Below are 16,467 nucleotides of genomic sequence, written 5' to 3'. Positions count from 1 at the left end.
TTTGATTTGAGAAGCCTTGACCACGAGTTCAATCACAAAGAGTCCATGGAAGGACTTGTGTCATACAATTACAAATAAATATTTTTGCTAACATACCAATTTAGTTTACCATATCGAAAGTTGCCATCAGTACAATTTTAAACAACATAGAAACTTACTTTAAAAGTGCAATTTTCCACGAGCTATAGGACAATAAACTACAGAATAAACTACCTACTTAATGATGTCGTTCATAAATCTGAAAGAATGAAATAACGTTCGTTCCAACTTCTCATAAGAGTACTTTTCCGTATATTCCATGCTACAATTTTTTGCTTTAGTTATTAACAAAATTGATGAAAAAAAAATTACATGCACCGAAGTTCAACAAAAGGAAAAACAGAAAAGCAATAAAACACAATTGTAACAAGGCCTTGTACCAAATATTTTCCCATTCCAATATACTAGATTAGTGAAGAATCTCATACCTTTGTACACTCAATTTGGTTTGGTTTGGTCTCAAGCTCAACATCTGTTATATTGTACAAAAGGGAAAAATTGATTTATGAAAACAACCACAGCAAGAATTGATTATTGAAGGCTGGAAAGGCTGATTATTGATTGGAATCCATATCTCAGCCTCACTGCAATACCAGAAAGTAGGGAAAATAAGCAAAAACAATATATATAAATGGTGTAGAACAATTGTTGCTCCTCAAGAATTCCATCCCTGTATCCACTGCCCCAAAGCCACGCCAGCATTCTCTCTAAGCTTTCTGACAATTCTAATCAGACAACATAGTGCACTGCTTGTCAAATTACATTCTGGGTGACCAGTAACATAACTCACTTGGACCTTTATCAGTGATTTCGATAAATGGAGACCTGTTTAAGTTCTGTTCGTTTGATTAGTGATTTGAAAAAGAAGCATGACTTGCTATAGGAAAATGTCTTATTCACTATTATGTTAATATTTTACTAAAGGAAATAAAGCCTTTTAATTTAAGCTAAGATTATCAAAATTTAGCCTCAATTGACAGGGAAAGGAATCATCGATTGGCAATAAGCGTATTATTAAGAAGGACAACTATTTTGTGTTAATACTCTTAAGACCGGATTACATGCACTTTGTCAATGTCAGATAAACTAGTGCTTAAGAAACAAATGACAGGAACATGGGGGGCCTAATGAAGGAAAAAATAAGTTTTCAAAAGTCATCTTAACAATCTGGATATTCACACCTTTATCGAGCAGTCACCAGATTGGTTACAGCACGAGCATTGTCTATACTCCTGCTGCAGCTTTAGCCTCAGAATCCGTCTTTCCCTGTACAAATTTAGTTTAAAATATGTGTATGTGTGTATACAAGATGACAAATCCAGGCTCAAATATAAATATTCAAGTTTTAAAATTAGACATGGATTTGGAAGCCTTAAAAATTCTGAGAATTAAACACAAGATGACAAATCCAGATTCAGCTTACAAAAAATTCAATGAAAACACACATCTCAACTTATGGTTGGAGCAAATTTACAAATTGAAGCATTGCAATAGGCAGAAAGTAGCATGAATCTAATATTTATTTGTTAAAGTAAACAACGTTGGTGATGCAAAACCATAAAACAAGAAGAGAGTAAGATGTGTCATGGATGAACCTCAGATGGAGGACTTTTTCGAATCTTCCGTGCAGGAGTCCTCATTGTCACAAACTCTTCTGAAGCTGTTGGGTGAACACCCACCGTGGCATCGAAATCAGCTTTGGTCAAGCCAGCTTTGACAGCAATTGCGAATCCCTGGAATTTCCAAATATTTCACAACCATATGTGCATAATTTGTAATATTCCTAAAGGAAAAGGAAAAATGAGATCTAATGAAAAGAAACCACTATTAACCTGCACAATTTCAGGTGAATCATCTCCACACATATGCAACCCCAGAACTTTGTTTGTTTTAGCACAGACTATAAGTTTCATGAAGACTCGATTAGGGAGCCCAGATAAAGTAGCCTTTAAGGGCCGGAAGTTTGCTGTGAAAATGTCAACATCGCCGTACTGTTCTACAGCCTGCACAAATACTTGCAAATTTTAAACAAAAAGCCAATTCAAGACGTAGTGTGCCAAATGATTGTCGCACCTGTTCTTCAGTAAGACCAACTTGTCCAATCGGTGGTTGCGAAAACACAGCAGAAGGAACAGCCCTATACAAAAAAAAAAAATCAGATTTCAAATTCCAAATACACACAAATAAAACTAGTATACAACAAAAATTTAGAGCATGTGTAAAATTTTATAACAAACAATGGATGGCAAGGAATGAGCTGATAATTGTATAAATAAAAAATTACAACATATCTTACAAACTCACTCTTCGGTGACATACTATACTTGCAACATATCTTAAAAGGCATCGACCATATTATAAAACGATAAATCACAAAATAGAGCACCTGTAATCAGGTTTTGTTGGTTCATTCTGAAATAGTGTTTTTGCTAAGGCACCTCCCTCCATCAAAGCAACTGGAGTGAGATTTATACGGTCTGTAACATCTCCAACTGCCCAAATGGAAGGGACTGAGGTACGAGAGTATTCATCAACCTAAGGAAACAATGAAGGAGAAGGGTATTTATACTGGATACACAACATATAAAATATGAATAGAAAATCAATCAAAATATTTATGAACAAGTATAACTATCTCTTTTGCTTCAATTCTAGTTAATTTTACCAACAAAAAAAGTGTATCAAACACGATACACAAAGAGACTTTAAGAAACATAAATAAGTCAAGAAAAATACCTCTATTGCTCCATTTTTGTTCATATTTACCCCTACAGCCTCCAGTCCTAAATTCTGCAATGCAATGAATGTTCAAATTTCTTGCATCCCATAACAGATTAACAGTAAAAGAGAGATTTAAATACTTCAGGGACTAGTAGCTTCAGGAATGCAACTTGCACACGTGCCTCAATGAACATTATTAACATGTACAGTTTCATGAACCTGGAGATGCCTCCAGAGAATCCAAGTAAAATAAAGAAAATCCAAACCTTAGTATTAGGCCTGCGTCCAGTTGCAAACATAACATGTGAGAAGCCGTCAATTGTTCCTTTGCTGGTTTTTAAAGACAATGTACCATCAGCAGATTTAGTGATAGCTTGGGGAGACTCCTCCGTGTGGAACTCAATTCCTCTAACAGACATTTGTTCTCCAAGGAAATCTCTGACCTACAGGATCAGAGTAACAAATTTCACTATCAAGATATAAAATATATCCCACCTTCAACTTTATAATATAATAAAGGAGTTACATTCATTCATGGATCACCCACCTCTTCATCAAATCCCCTCAGAACTTTCTTCTGACGTATAAAGACATGAACCTCACTATTCAACCCATTGAAGATGCCAGCAAACTCCAAGGCAATGTATCCTCCGCCAACAATTGCTATCTTCTCGGGCTTAGATGGCAAATCAAGGGCAGCATCTGAATCAATTACGTATTCACTGCCAGGAATTTCAGGAATGAAGGGTCGCCCTCCAACTGAAATTAGTATATTTTTGGCAGAATATATTTTCCCATCGACATCAACCGTGTGAGGATCCACTATCTGTGTCATTGAAACAAAATTATGTTTATGAAAAAAAATGAAAAACCTAACACTGCAAATTCACAACTAATCAGAAACACCTGAGCAGGATGCTTTATCCCACCTTTCCACGACCTTCAATCAAAGTGACACCAGAATTCTTCAAAACATTCTTGTAAATGCCAGTGAGACGATGCAACTCGGCATTCTTGTTAGCCATCAAGGTGCTCCAGTCATGCTTTGGTTCATTGTCGTATGACCAACCAAAACCATGACTCTCTTCAAATTCATGAGAATACTTTGAAGCATACACAAGTAGTTTCTTGGGCACACATCCACGAAGCACACACCTGAAAAGATTACATTTAATCCCAACAATAGATAACCACAACGTGAAAACCATCAAACTCATTCCTTCTTGTTCATGAACCCAACATAATTGATTCCACCAAACTCATTTCCGTTGTAATATCATAGCTAATATACTCAATTCCTTTTTTAACACAGTAACCGAAAAAAGATACTCATTTCCCAATAACCATGTGATATATATACATATATATTTATATCACACATCCGCAAGCACCCATATTTCTCCCAACATCCGTAACCAAAAACACCAAATATTTGAAAAGGCAATTATGTTTCAATGCAAAATGAATGAAGGCATAAAACAAAATACACACATTTGCAGGAAAAATAAATAAATATATTAAATTCTCTAAAAACTTACGTGCCACCGACGCCGCCAGCGGTATCGGAGGAGATAGTTGCGAATGGGAGCTCGCATACGGCGACAGAGGCACCGAAATTGGCGGCAAAGCGGGAAGCCCGGACTCCACCGCTGCCAGCGCCGATAGTGAAGAGATCAAAATCGAATTTGCGGCCGATTTCAGCGCCGTTCTCGGACTCAGCGGAAGCGGTAACGAAACTGCACCGCCGCCGGTGGTGGTTGAGAGAGATGGAGCGGGCGCGAGCGACGGAAGTTAGATTTAAGGGAAGCGATAGAAAGGGGCTAGAGAGAGAAAGCGTGAGGTTCTTAGAGAAGAAGAGAGTTGTGGAAGTGGTGAGCTTTGGCGTAGTGAATGAGGACGCCATTTCTGGTGAGGAGGGTTTCTTCTGCAATGAGCTCAACTCACTGAAACGAGAAAGATATTATACATTATGCTGTGGAGAGAGATTATATCATGACCGTACATCTGTATTGGGTCCCGTTTGTTATCAACGGTGGAGATATATTCAATGTTTATTGAAGAATTAGATTCTAATCTAATCTATACTTTAGAGCCGCCTTTTCATATTATTACACATGGGCTTACCCTTATTAAGGGTTACACTTCCAAACTGTACTAAAAGAAAACCAAAATTTGATTCTCCTTCCCATTTATTTATTTTGATCATGATAACAATTTGATTAATTTTCACATTTTTTGTAAAGTAAAAGTTAGGATTGTGCAAAAGTTTTTGCAATCTGCCAAATCCGAATAAACTACAAAAATCAAACTGAAAAAACTATAAAAAAAAAATGTGACATAAATAACCCGATAAAAATTCAAACTGTCCGATTATTACATGGGACAGTTTGACAATTATACCAACCCACCCAAATAACCTGAATAAACAGATTAAGAGCTTTTTTTTTTCATTTATACATACATATATTAAGGATATTATTATATATATTATATGCAATATTAAATATTATTTTTAAATTTTTAATAATAAATTTATAATAATGTTTTAAAATTTCAATGTCTAAGTTTAGAAGATATATACTATATTTTTAGTTTGTTGAATCTAATTATTTGAACATTTTTTTAATAAAAAAACATAAGATTAGTTTGAGCTGATTAATCCGACCAATCCGCCTAAAACATTAGACGGGTTAAACTTCTTTTTTTCTTAATTGGACGAATTTGAGTTAGTTTTTTACAACCCAATTTTGTTTAAAAGGAAGAATAGATAACAATTCATGGAGGAGAGGAGACACAAAAGAAAAGCTAAAGAATATATATTCTGCATGAGCATTTAAATTTGATAAATTATACTTTAAAAAAAAAAAAGATGAATGAGCTTCAAAACTACTGTCAATTTACAATTTGAGTCAAATGGAATGTTCTTGTTATCACAGTACAAATACAATCACTTTTTCCAGCAAACGACAGTAAATCATTCTTCTTTGTTCTTTACTTTGAACTTCAGAGGTTTCTCTTCTATCTTTATAGGACAGAAAAAGCTACAAGCTTAACTGATACAAAAATTTCCTACCTATCTAAAGCTTTCTTCTTTTTTACTACTCAACTTGTTCTGCATCAGTCCACCATGAAATAGGGCCTGAACCATCAAAATCCAGTGACCCCTGCAAATCAATCAGGAAACAAAATATTAGACGCTTCAAATTGGTGAAGCTCCTTTGAATCTTTCATGTACAAAATTCAACACAATACCATTCTTAATGTGTGTCAATATCAATGTCAAATTGGAAACAAAAAAATGACTAAATGATATATTTGATGAAATATTTAGCACTATGCTTCAATGCATATGCTATATGCAATTCTATTTAGGTGTAAAATATATAAAAAATCAATAATATTCAATAAATGTACAATAAATTTAATTAGAATTGAGTTCTAAATAGATATATACATATATATATATAAAAATTAATTAATTAGTCAACTTTAATGAACATTTATTGTTGTGCCAAATTTGACACTATGCTAAACTTTGTGCCAAAATTAGTACAAATATTAGCATCTACTTTGTGCCAAAATTAGTACAAATATTATTGGAGGAGAATTTTTTTTTATTAACATTGCCACAAAGATTTAGCACTGCATTGGACATGTTCTAAAACACAAATTTTGGGACAATCTATGCAATTCACTATAACACACTTCCTGGTTTTCCACAATTGAGGGAAAAAGAAAACTTAAAGGGAGAACACTGTAACTGTTAGCTAATCTGCTTTATTATCTTGAGTCATTGAAAAAGACAAGGTATTATGTGATATAGCTCAAAGTGATACCAAAGCAAATGGTAATTCGTGGATGAACTTACAGTAATCACCATAGGGGCAAATGGCTTTGACTCATTCAGCTGTTCAATTGGAACCGGAGGATAATTTACGCTCCGAACTTGGAACCTTATCTGCCACCCAGATAAGAAAAAAGCCCCTATTAGACTCTTGGCACAATTGCAATACCTAATCAAACCAAAGTACAAGAATACGAACCTCATCCTGCCAATCAATAATGAAATCTTCTCCATTATAGTCCCATATCCATGTCACTCTGTCTCTGCAATCCTCAAGAGGTGTAAATTGAATCATGAAGACTTGAATCCAATTACTTGGTAAAGAAAGAAATGAGAAAAAATGCCTTGACTAATACCTCTTTCTTGGATCAGGCTCATGGCGTGATGGCTGAGGCAATAAATTGACAGGTACATAAATGTCATCAAAAAAGCCAAGAGAAACTACCAATTACCAAAATATAAATTCAACATTAGCACAGACACATAATATAAATGAATTATCCAGCAAAGCAACAAATAGAAGCATCTACAAGACATACGGCGTAAACCATTAGCATCGGATTCCTTTAGTTTTGCGCCAATAATCTCTCCAACAAAGGGACGAAACATAATCAAGGTGAACACCACCTGCCAGATTATGAAATAATGGTGATCAAATTGCCTTGTGACAAAAAAGTGTCCTATATAACAGGAATAAAACCAGTCATCAGTTGACCATGATAAAACAATGTGGACATAAGAGCTAGCAAGCTACTCTACAAGGCAAGTAAGCAACCTATAAGTTCAAGGTATGAAACAAACATGAAGAAGAGATGCAAGTGTTGAAGCATACCGTATAAGTTGCAGCACCTTCAGAAGGAAAGATAAAACCACCTTCAATGGATCTAATATCATAGACAGAAATACAAAGCCCCAAGTTTGAAACAACCTTCATTAAATGAAACAACCATTGGTGCTTTTAAAAATTATATATTCAACCTGAACTAATGTAAATACAAAAAAATGGAATAGAAACAAAGGGTTTTCCTTAAATCGTGAAAAGAATGCACTACAAACCTTGTCTAAAAAAAGCTTCTCAAGCTCCACCTTAATGGCTTCAGCTAAAGGTCGTCTCAAAATGTCAGGGGGCACACGCAAGGTGTGCTCAATTCGGCTAAGGTAGAACATTTGGTTTCAGACTATAATCAATTCTAGATATACTCCTGTTTTTCATGAACAAAAAAAAACAATAAATACATATTAAAAAACTACATATCACCAAAGGGTACAAATTATGTAGGATGGGTGTTAAAACTTTATATGATTATATACATATTATTTTCAAAAACAAGTTAAGCAAAATTTCACAATCTTGGAAGCAAACATATACTTTTTAAAAGCCATGAAATTGTGAATTAATAGATAATTTGGGAACAAACAGAAAATCTCATCATTTCTTTGGGAAATCAACTCAACCAACTACCAAGAATTAACTTTTTTCATACAGTGAAGTGTATGCTGTTATGTTAGGCATGATTTTTTTTTTTCACTTACAAGAATCCAAGCTCAGTACTACAATACAGTCCAATAATTTCTAATAGAAACATGTATAGAAATGAGAAACAAAGAGCGGCTAACATAACATAAGATACCTACCTGATAGCGACGAACCGACTGGAACAGAGCAAAAGAAAGAGAGAAATGGAGGGAAAAAAAAAAGAAAGAAAGAAACTTCAGCTGTTGAACGACCGTCGTTGCACCAGCCCTGTCCTCGCACTGTCGATGCCCATTGCTAGGTTTTTTTCTTTCTTTGATTTGAGGGGAGAGTGAAAGAGGAAGACTGAATTAATTTGGGGGTTTTGGAGGGGCTTTCTAAAATTTCTACCAAAATAAATAAAAATAAAAACAATAATTTAACAATTCTAAATAAATTTAAAAACAAGTTTTATTAATTTTTTATTTTTTATAATTTAAAATCAATTAATTAATAAAAAATTATTTTTAAATATATTTTTTAATTATCACGTCAATAAACCGTTACTATTTTGGACGGAATGGGTAAAAATCTACAATAGTTATAGTTCGGACATATTTTTGTTAAGCAAAAAAATTAGGAGGGCAAAAGTCTACAAGTGTTATATAGTTAAAAAAATTATCTTAAAAAGTATATTAAACTAAAATAACTACTAAATAATTTAAACTAAAAAAGAAAAAAATACCAAAATTTAAACTATAAATAGCATAATAATACATAATTTCTAATAAATTTATTTTTAATAAAATTAGTTGCGTAGGCATCAGTATGCTCAACATATACTAGGTAGAAGCAACGTGCAATGCACGTTTTCTTAGTTTTAAAGTTATAAACATTGTCTATAATTTTAATAAAAATTGGTTCACTCTTTTCAAATATACTAGATACAATCAACGTGCAATATGCACGTTTGCTTAGTTTTATTTATAGAATTTATTAATTATTTTTATTAAATTTATATCAATGTCATATAAATTTTGAAATAGATATTCTATTTTAATTAAATAATTTATTTATTTTTGTTTAAGGTTATGTTTGTTCTAGATTTTGAATTTGGGAGTAACAACAAAAGATTATATATTATATGTTTAATGTAATATTAAATATTATACGTGGATTTTAAATTTAAGTTTCTTGCTAGTTTTTTTTTTTTAAAAAAAACAATACAATAGATTATATTATATGTTTAATATGATATTATTTTAATAAGTGAGTTTAAGTTTAATTAAATTTTATTTAAGTTATAAAACGTACGATTTTATTATTTTTAAATAACTATTATTGTAAAATATCTCAAAAATATCATATTTTAATTTGTTTAATTATTTATTATTTTAAAATATATATCACTGTAAAATATCTAAAAAATATCCTATATTAATTTGTTTAATTATTTATTATTTTTAAATAATTATCATTGTAAAGTATCTCAACAATATCTTATTTTAATTTTTTTAATTATTTATTTTATTTTATTTAAGTTTAAGTGTTTACAAACTATCGTTAAATACAATAATATTCTGTTAAATATAAGAATATTCCGTTAAAGTTAACATTAAAAACGTAAAAAACCGTTAAAACCAAGAATTTTCGTTATCTACACACTTATTATATAGAAGAGATATATATATGATAGAATGAATTATAGTCATATAGTATATATAAATATTTATATTAATAATCTCTACATATCACATCTAAACACAACTTTGACATAGATATATATATATATATGTACATGGCTACATGACATATATATAAAATACAATAATATTTAAAAAGAAATTAATAATATAAATAAAATAAGAATAGAAAAAGTCATGGTGTAGACATTAGTATACATGCATCAATTATTTTTAGTTTCTAATTGTTAACACCGTTTTTCATCAACTTGAGAACATAAGAGCATGGATTCAAGAATAGAGATATAATAAATAGCACTATATTTTATAGTGGTTTGGCCCTAAAAAGATGACCTACATCCACTTAGTCACTTTATTAATATTTAAGCTTGAAGAACCATAGTTTCCGGCGAACCTGCATCGCCGGTTGTTATATAGTCCTCCTTCGCTTTACATTACATAAGGACTAGGGCTGAGCATTGGGCGGGTTGGTCGGGTTACAAGGCATTTTTACCCGTCCAATGTCATAATCAGGTTAGCAAAAGTGACCTGTAATTTGCCCAATTAAGAAAAAAAAAATTTAACCCGTCCAATAATTTGGGTGGGTTGGTCGGGTTAACCCTCCCAAACCAAAATTGTATTTTTTTTTTGCGGGTTGGTCGGGTCAACCCGCCCAAGCAAAAGTGGTATTTTTTTTTTAAACATTTTTGTAATTTTTTTCTTTTAAATAATAGTACTAATAGTGTGAAATTTATATTTTTAAGCTTAAAACAATATTTTAAATTTATAGTAAAAAAATTAAAACAAAACTTAATTAATTTATATATTTATTTGAATACATTAAAAATAATAAATTCTTAATTGGGCGGGTTGATAATTATTTTCAACCCGCCCAATGTAACAATTGGGCGGTTTAAATTTTGGTCGGTTTATTCGGGTTGCATTTTTTGGCGGTTTTTTCGGGTTGGTTTGGGCGGTTTATTCGGGTTGGACGGGTTGTAAAATTTTTTGCACAGCCCTAATAAGGACTGTTTATACAAGAATGGTCATTCAACATTCTGAATTGCCTCCCCCTGTTTCTATCTCATCTCCTCTTATTTATAGTGAGGAGTTTAGGGTTACAATTAGATCATGGGCTTAAGTTATCGGATTTGGCTCGCAAATAATACATTACGACATAAATACAGTTATATTTTGATAAATGACAACTCTGTACTCCTTTCCTAACTCTGTTAGCGTGGATGTTGTATGTTGAACAAACATGATCCTCTTGTTATCGTGTAATGGTTTTCCTTGTGCGAACAGAGGTGAAATAACTTGCCCTGTACGAACAGAGGTTGAGGAATGCGGCTACGCGACCAAATCCCTTTGGTTAGCGCTTGGTAGTCTGCTTTGTGCTCTGTAAGAACAGGAAGTACTTTGTACTCTGTGAGAACAAGAAATACTTTGTGCTTCGTGGAAGTACTTTTGTAACGCCCTAGTTACCCCAGAACAGTTACAGTGAACAGTGAACCGGAAATTTGACTCGCTACCCGAGTCCTTTGGTTAAAAACGTGATCTAAGTGTTATTATCAGGTTAAGGTGAAAACCAGTAAAAGGAAATGGTACATTTCATTAAGTAAATAAACTGCTCATGAGCCTTTTAAAATGTTTACAAGATGTCCATAATACAAAAGAGTCGCTACAGTTTCAAATTTACAATCCCCGCCGGCCTAAGCGGCAAAAGTAGGGTAAACCCCTAGTCCCTCTGAGAACTCCTTGACCGTGGCGGTCAAGCGGCCCTGTATGTACATCACATCGCCCAAGCTCTCCACTCAGGGTTGGTTAAGCTTTTCCTTCCCTTTACATGCACCACAAAGCACCCATGAGCCATGGCCCAGCAAGAAAACACAATAAAGCATGATATAATATCAACAACGATCATAATAACCATTCAGGACTATCAGTCCAAACAGATAGGTGACAATAGCTAAAAGTCAAAATAATGAGCATCGCTCCCTCTAGCCATGTGACGATAGGGTCACTAGGGCTTAACTGATAAGTGATTCTTTCATAAGCTTGGTCAGGACGGGTGTATGGTGATTAGTCACCAACATAACCTTCCTCACGACTCTAGAGTCGAAACTATGGACACCGTCCCTTAGCCATGTGACAAACGGTCACCGAGGTCATATACCTTAGCTATAGACATCTGGTCGTAGACCAGGCAAGCGCTTATAAGTTCTTCGACCCTAGGGTCGGTCTAGCATTAATTCCATAGAGTCATTCAATGCGAGATTCTCGACTTTAGAGTCGGTCCCTGACTAGTCAGTGTCTTAAACAGGTAATCAGCGTACATCAGCATTTAATATGCAATCCACATCCACATATATCAACCAACATGCCTCAATATCAAACCATGCATGTCCTATACCTATACAGGGTGCAACTGTATTCATATACTGTTTTCTTACCTCTGGTTCGAGTGAGAATTAAAATATGAACGACCCCTGAGAACAATCAACCTTTAAATTCCTCAACGGTCACCTGGTCATAACCAAAATATAGGATTCATCAATAAAAATGATAACTGAGGGTTCCCAAACCAAGATCTAGCCTCCGGGACATCAAACATAACTCAACTAGGTACTAGGTTCAACCCCGAGGCCTAAGGTTTGAATCCCCAAGCTAAAAACATATTTTTGGCTAAATCTGCCCTGATGGGCCGCGGCTCACCAGAGCCATGCCGCGGCTCACCCTCCTTGTAATGCCCCAAATTCTCCGTTGTGTTTAACCGCGTGAACAGTAGGCCGGGAGGGCCATACTTGCTTAATTATGCTATTAATTGATTAGATGCATGTATATGTTGATTATATTATGATATGATGTGAAATGCATGCATGTGAGTCCATATTTTTATCCACAGGGGTGTGATGGTAATTTGGTCGTTGATGGTAAATTGATTATTTGCTCGCATGTTGGTGATATAATTTGAGACCACATTATAATGTGGGTTTGTTCGAGCTATTTGGCATGAGACGATCAATGAATGTTAAATATCGGTTTGGTCATAACAGGCTTAAGCTCGGGGCTCGGGGTGAGTCTCGGGGTGTTTTAATGATTAGAGTGTTACCGGGTAATAAAGGGTAACGGGATGTGAAATATTGGTGTTTGAGAATATTGAGATTAGCGGGAATTGGGAAGCGTTAATTATGATTAACGGTGTAGGTGGAAAGTGTCAAAATTACCCTTGAGTTGGCTTTAGAAACTTTTGAAGACCTAGGGGTATTATGGTCATTTGTGATTTGAATATATATGATGTTTAGATGGCTGTAAAACAGAACCCAAAACAGAGTTCCCATCTTCTCCTTCCCGTACCTTCTCTTTCCTTCATTTTCCTTGTTTCTTCTTTGGAGTTTTTGAGCTCAAGGTGTGGAATCAAGCTAGGGAATTTGGAGGTTGAGGTTGTAGACATAGCTCAGCCATTGAAGAGGGTTTGGTTTCGAATTTGAGGTGAGTTTTATCCATTGTTTTACTGGTTTGCTCTGTTTTCGTTCATGGATTTCAGCTCTTGATTTTGGTGTGGAAAGTTGGAATTAAGGAGAGTTCTTGAGGTGTTTTACTTGGGTTATGATGGGGGAGAGTTATGGGTGATGTTTGGAGGTTTAAATGGGTATTTGAAAGAGGTTTGGGTGGTGTTTAAATTGGGTTTGAAGGGTTGGTTTCAAGAGAAATCGTAGGGGAAGAAAAACAGGGGTTTTGGCTGAACTGGGTGTTGCGCCGCAGCATGGCAGGGGTGAGCCGCGGCCCTTGGGGGCTGCTGGGTTTAGGCGCCTCTGTTTGAGGGGCGGGCCGCGGCATGGCCAAGGAGGGCCGCGGCCCTTAAGGCATTTTTGTCCAGAATTAGCTTTTTAGCATGGGGATTCAAGCCTAAGGCCTCGGGAATGAACCTACTACCCGGTTGAGTAGTGTTTGAGGTCCCGGAGGTTAGGTTTTGGTTTGGGAACCTTTTATTATTCATTTTATTGATGGAATCCCATAATTTGGTTATGACCAGGTAACCGCTAAAGGACCAAAAGGTCGATCGTTCTCAGGGTCACTCTTTTATTTGTTCTAGCTCGGACTCGAGGTAAGAAAACTGCACCCCAAGTATGACATGCATGGATATTTGTAAGGCATGTTGATTGTGTAATATGGACATGGATTGAACATGGAATGCTTAGCATATGTTGTTCGCTTGTGCATAGCACTGACTAATTAGTCAGGTTTGGCAAAGGTGCTAGTATCAACTGTGAAGCTGTGACTGATTAGTCAGGTTCGGCAGTGGTACTGGGCACTGGTCACGTTGCACCGACTTGTCAGTCAGAATTGGCAAAGGTGTTGGTGTCAGCTGTGAAGCTATGAATTATTAGTCAAGTTCGGCGGTGATACTGGACACTGGTCACTTAGCGCTGACTTATTAGTCAAGGATGGACTTAGAGTGGTTCACGCAAGCCAACGGAGATTAGATCTAATCGACTATTGGCATTGAATGACTCAAGGAGCATTAATGCCTAACCGACCCTGAGGGTCGATGAACAAACAGAGCTTGGAGGCTGGTGGCTTACCTAGCAGCCACTCTCCCGCTAGAAAAGAGAGCTTGCAGGCTAGTGGCGTACCTAGCAGCCACTCTCCCGCTAAAATCATGTGATGTTCATTTGCTTGTTGAAAGCTTTATGTTCAGTATGATTATAATGATAATCATTTGATAATGTTTATGAGAAGTGTTATGTTTTCTTGCTGGGCTTTGGCTCATGGGTGCTATGTGGTGCAGGTAAAGGGAAGGAAAAGCTCACCTAGCCTTGAGTGGAGAGCTGATGTGGTGATGTGTACATATGCGACCGCTTGACCACCACAGTCAAGGTGTTCTCAGAGGAACTAGGGGGTTTACCCTACTTTTGCTGCTTAGGTCGGCGGGATTGTAAACTTAAAACTGTAATGACCATTTTGTACTGAGAACCTCTTGTAAATGTTTTGTTTAGCTCTACAGAGCAGTTTGTAATAAAATCTCCATTTCCTTTTCATTGGTTTTATACCTTAACCTGTTAATTACACTTAGAGCACGTTTTGACCAAAGGACTCAGGTAATGAGTCAAATTTCCGGTCCACCGTTCACCGTAACTGTTCTGGGGTAGCCAGGGTGTTACACTCCTGACAGGGCCATTTTCACCTTTTAAGCCAACTCAGGCCGCGGCACACCATAGATAGCCCGCGGCTCATTACGCAAACCAGCCAAGAAACCAGCACGCACGAGCCAACTCTCCCCTGCGTTTTCCCTTGGAACTAACCTTTTGAACCAACTCCAAACCTCCTCCAAACACTCATTTAAACCCCCCAAATAACACCCATAGCTCACCCTCATCAAACCCCAATCAAAACAACACAAAAACCCCCTTTGATTCTCACTTCCCACATCAAAAACCATGAATTGAAAACTAAAACGAAAACAGAGCAACACCTGAAACCAGTGACTAAAACTCACCTCAAATTCAGATTTGAACCTTCTTCAATGGTTGAACCAAGACCACCAAGCCAGCCCTTGAGTTTCCTAGCTTGAATCCCCACCTAGAACTCAAAAACCTCAAAGGAAGAATGAAGGAAATTGTGTACGGGAAAGGAAGATGAGAGTCTCTGTTTTTGTCCTGTTTAGTCTACCACTTTCTACAGCCAACAGCCACCTAAAGTCACATATATCCTCCCTAAATTGACCAAAATACCCTTGTGTCATCTTAAGCCTCTAAAACCATCACAAGGGCAAAATTGGTACTTTCCGCTTATCCCGTTAATTATAATTAACGCTTCCCAATTCCCGCTAATCTCAAAATCCTCAAACACCAATAATTCATATCCCGTTACCCTAAGATCCCCGGTAACTCTATAACCACTAATATCTCCCCGAGACTCAACCCGAGCCCCGAGCTCAAACCTGTTATGACCAAACCGATAAATCATGTTTAAAGATCGTCTCATGTCGAAATACTCGAACCAATCCACATTATAATGTGGTCTCACAATATATCATTATCATGCTAACAGATATTCAATTATACCCTCAACGGGCCAAGTTGGCCAAGCTTTATGTTCAGTGTAAGGAGGGGATAGTTGTAATGCCCCAAATTTCCTAATAAGGTTTAGGACCTTGATTAGGAGGCCGGGAGGGCCATAATTGATTTATTATAGTATTTAATGATTATATGCATGTTTACGTGGATTGTATTATTATATGATGGTGAATGCATGCATATGGGCTCATATGTTAATTATGAGGGTAATTTGGTAATTTGGCCACTGTGGGCGTAATTGTATATCTTGGGTGCATGATTGTGATTAATTAATATAGCCACATTATAAGGTGGATTGGTTCGAGTTAATCGACATGAGACGATCATGAGATGTAAGTGTTCGGTCTAGTCATAACAGGTTTAAGTTCGGGGTGAGTCTCGGGGTGAATTTAATGATTAGAGCATTACTGGGAATTAAAGGGTAATGGGATATGATTTATTGGTATTTGGGAATATTGAGAATAGCGGGGATTGGGAAGGGTTAATTATGATTAACGGGATAAGTGAAAAGTTCCAATTCTACCCTTGAAATGGTTTTAGAAGCTTTAAGTGACTTAAGGGCAATTTGGTCATTTGGAGTTTGGATATATATGACTTAGGAGGGCTGTAGAAAGAAACAGAGCCAAAACAGAGACATCAACCTCCTCT

General features: G+C 35.8%; 2 protein-coding genes across 5 annotated transcripts; both read right to left on the bottom strand.

The window, feature by feature from the left end:
- Positions 1-268: 268 nt before the first annotated feature.
- LOC133785620 (glutathione reductase, chloroplastic) lies at positions 269-4,701 on the bottom strand. Of its 4 annotated transcripts, none has more exons than XM_062224845.1 (11): positions 4,299-4,701; positions 3,690-3,915; positions 3,308-3,586; positions 3,027-3,203; positions 2,776-2,829; positions 2,426-2,574; positions 2,113-2,176; positions 1,872-2,042; positions 1,635-1,772; positions 1,221-1,305; positions 269-875 (listed from the first exon to the last, which is right to left on the bottom strand). In XM_062224845.1, the coding sequence occupies exons 1-10, from the start codon at positions 4,661-4,663 to the stop codon at positions 1,264-1,266; spliced, it is 1,665 nt and encodes a 554-aa protein (XP_062080829.1). In that variant the 5' UTR covers positions 4,664-4,701; the 3' UTR covers positions 269-875; positions 1,221-1,263. The 4 variants fall into 4 exon arrangements, with proteins under 4 accessions (XP_062080829.1, XP_062080825.1, XP_062080832.1 ...); XM_062224841.1 differs by having other exon boundaries at positions 269-864; XM_062224848.1 differs by having other exon boundaries at positions 269-764.
- A 933-nt stretch (positions 4,702-5,634) lies between these two features.
- LOC133785654 (uncharacterized) lies at positions 5,635-8,443 on the bottom strand. The gene is made up of 8 exons (XM_062224876.1): positions 8,240-8,443; positions 7,661-7,806; positions 7,437-7,532; positions 7,144-7,231; positions 6,961-7,045; positions 6,804-6,867; positions 6,629-6,718; positions 5,635-5,924 (listed from the first exon to the last, which is right to left on the bottom strand). The coding sequence occupies exons 2-8, from the start codon at positions 7,769-7,771 to the stop codon at positions 5,859-5,861; spliced, it is 600 nt and encodes a 199-aa protein (XP_062080860.1). The 5' UTR covers positions 7,772-7,806; positions 8,240-8,443; the 3' UTR covers positions 5,635-5,858.
- Between the last annotated feature and the right edge of the window lie 8,024 nt (positions 8,444-16,467).

Source organism: Humulus lupulus, chromosome 1 (assembly GCF_963169125.1).
Source record: "Humulus lupulus chromosome 1, drHumLupu1.1, whole genome shotgun sequence".
Classification (NCBI taxonomy): domain Eukaryota; kingdom Viridiplantae; phylum Streptophyta; class Magnoliopsida; order Rosales; family Cannabaceae; genus Humulus; species Humulus lupulus.
This window is presented reverse-complemented; position numbering and strand designations above follow the sequence as displayed.

Excerpts from the sequence above, each read along its gene's own strand:
- LOC133785620 (XM_062224845.1), bottom strand. The coding sequence starts at position 4,663 with ATGGCGTCCTCATTCACTACGCCAAAGCTCACCACTTCCACAACTCTC. Across the intron at positions 3,204-3,307 it reads TGAGGGGATTTGATGAAGAG|GTCAGAGATTTCCTTGGAGA; the intron begins GTGGGTGATCCA and ends CTGATCCTGTAG. Across the intron at positions 2,830-3,026 it reads GACGCAGGCCTAATACTAAG|AATTTAGGACTGGAGGCTGT; the intron begins GTTTGGATTTTC and ends ATTGCATTGCAG.
- LOC133785654 (XM_062224876.1), bottom strand. The coding sequence starts at position 7,771 with ATGTTCTACCTTAGCCGAATTGAGCACACCTTGCGTGTGCCCCCTGAC. Across the intron at positions 7,046-7,143 it reads CGATGCTAATGGTTTACGCC|TTTCTCTTGGCTTTTTTGAT; the intron begins GTATGTCTTGTA and ends GGTAATTGGTAG. Across the intron at positions 6,719-6,803 it reads TTATTGATTGGCAGGATGAG|ATAAGGTTCCAAGTTCGGAG; the intron begins GTTCGTATTCTT and ends TCTGGGTGGCAG.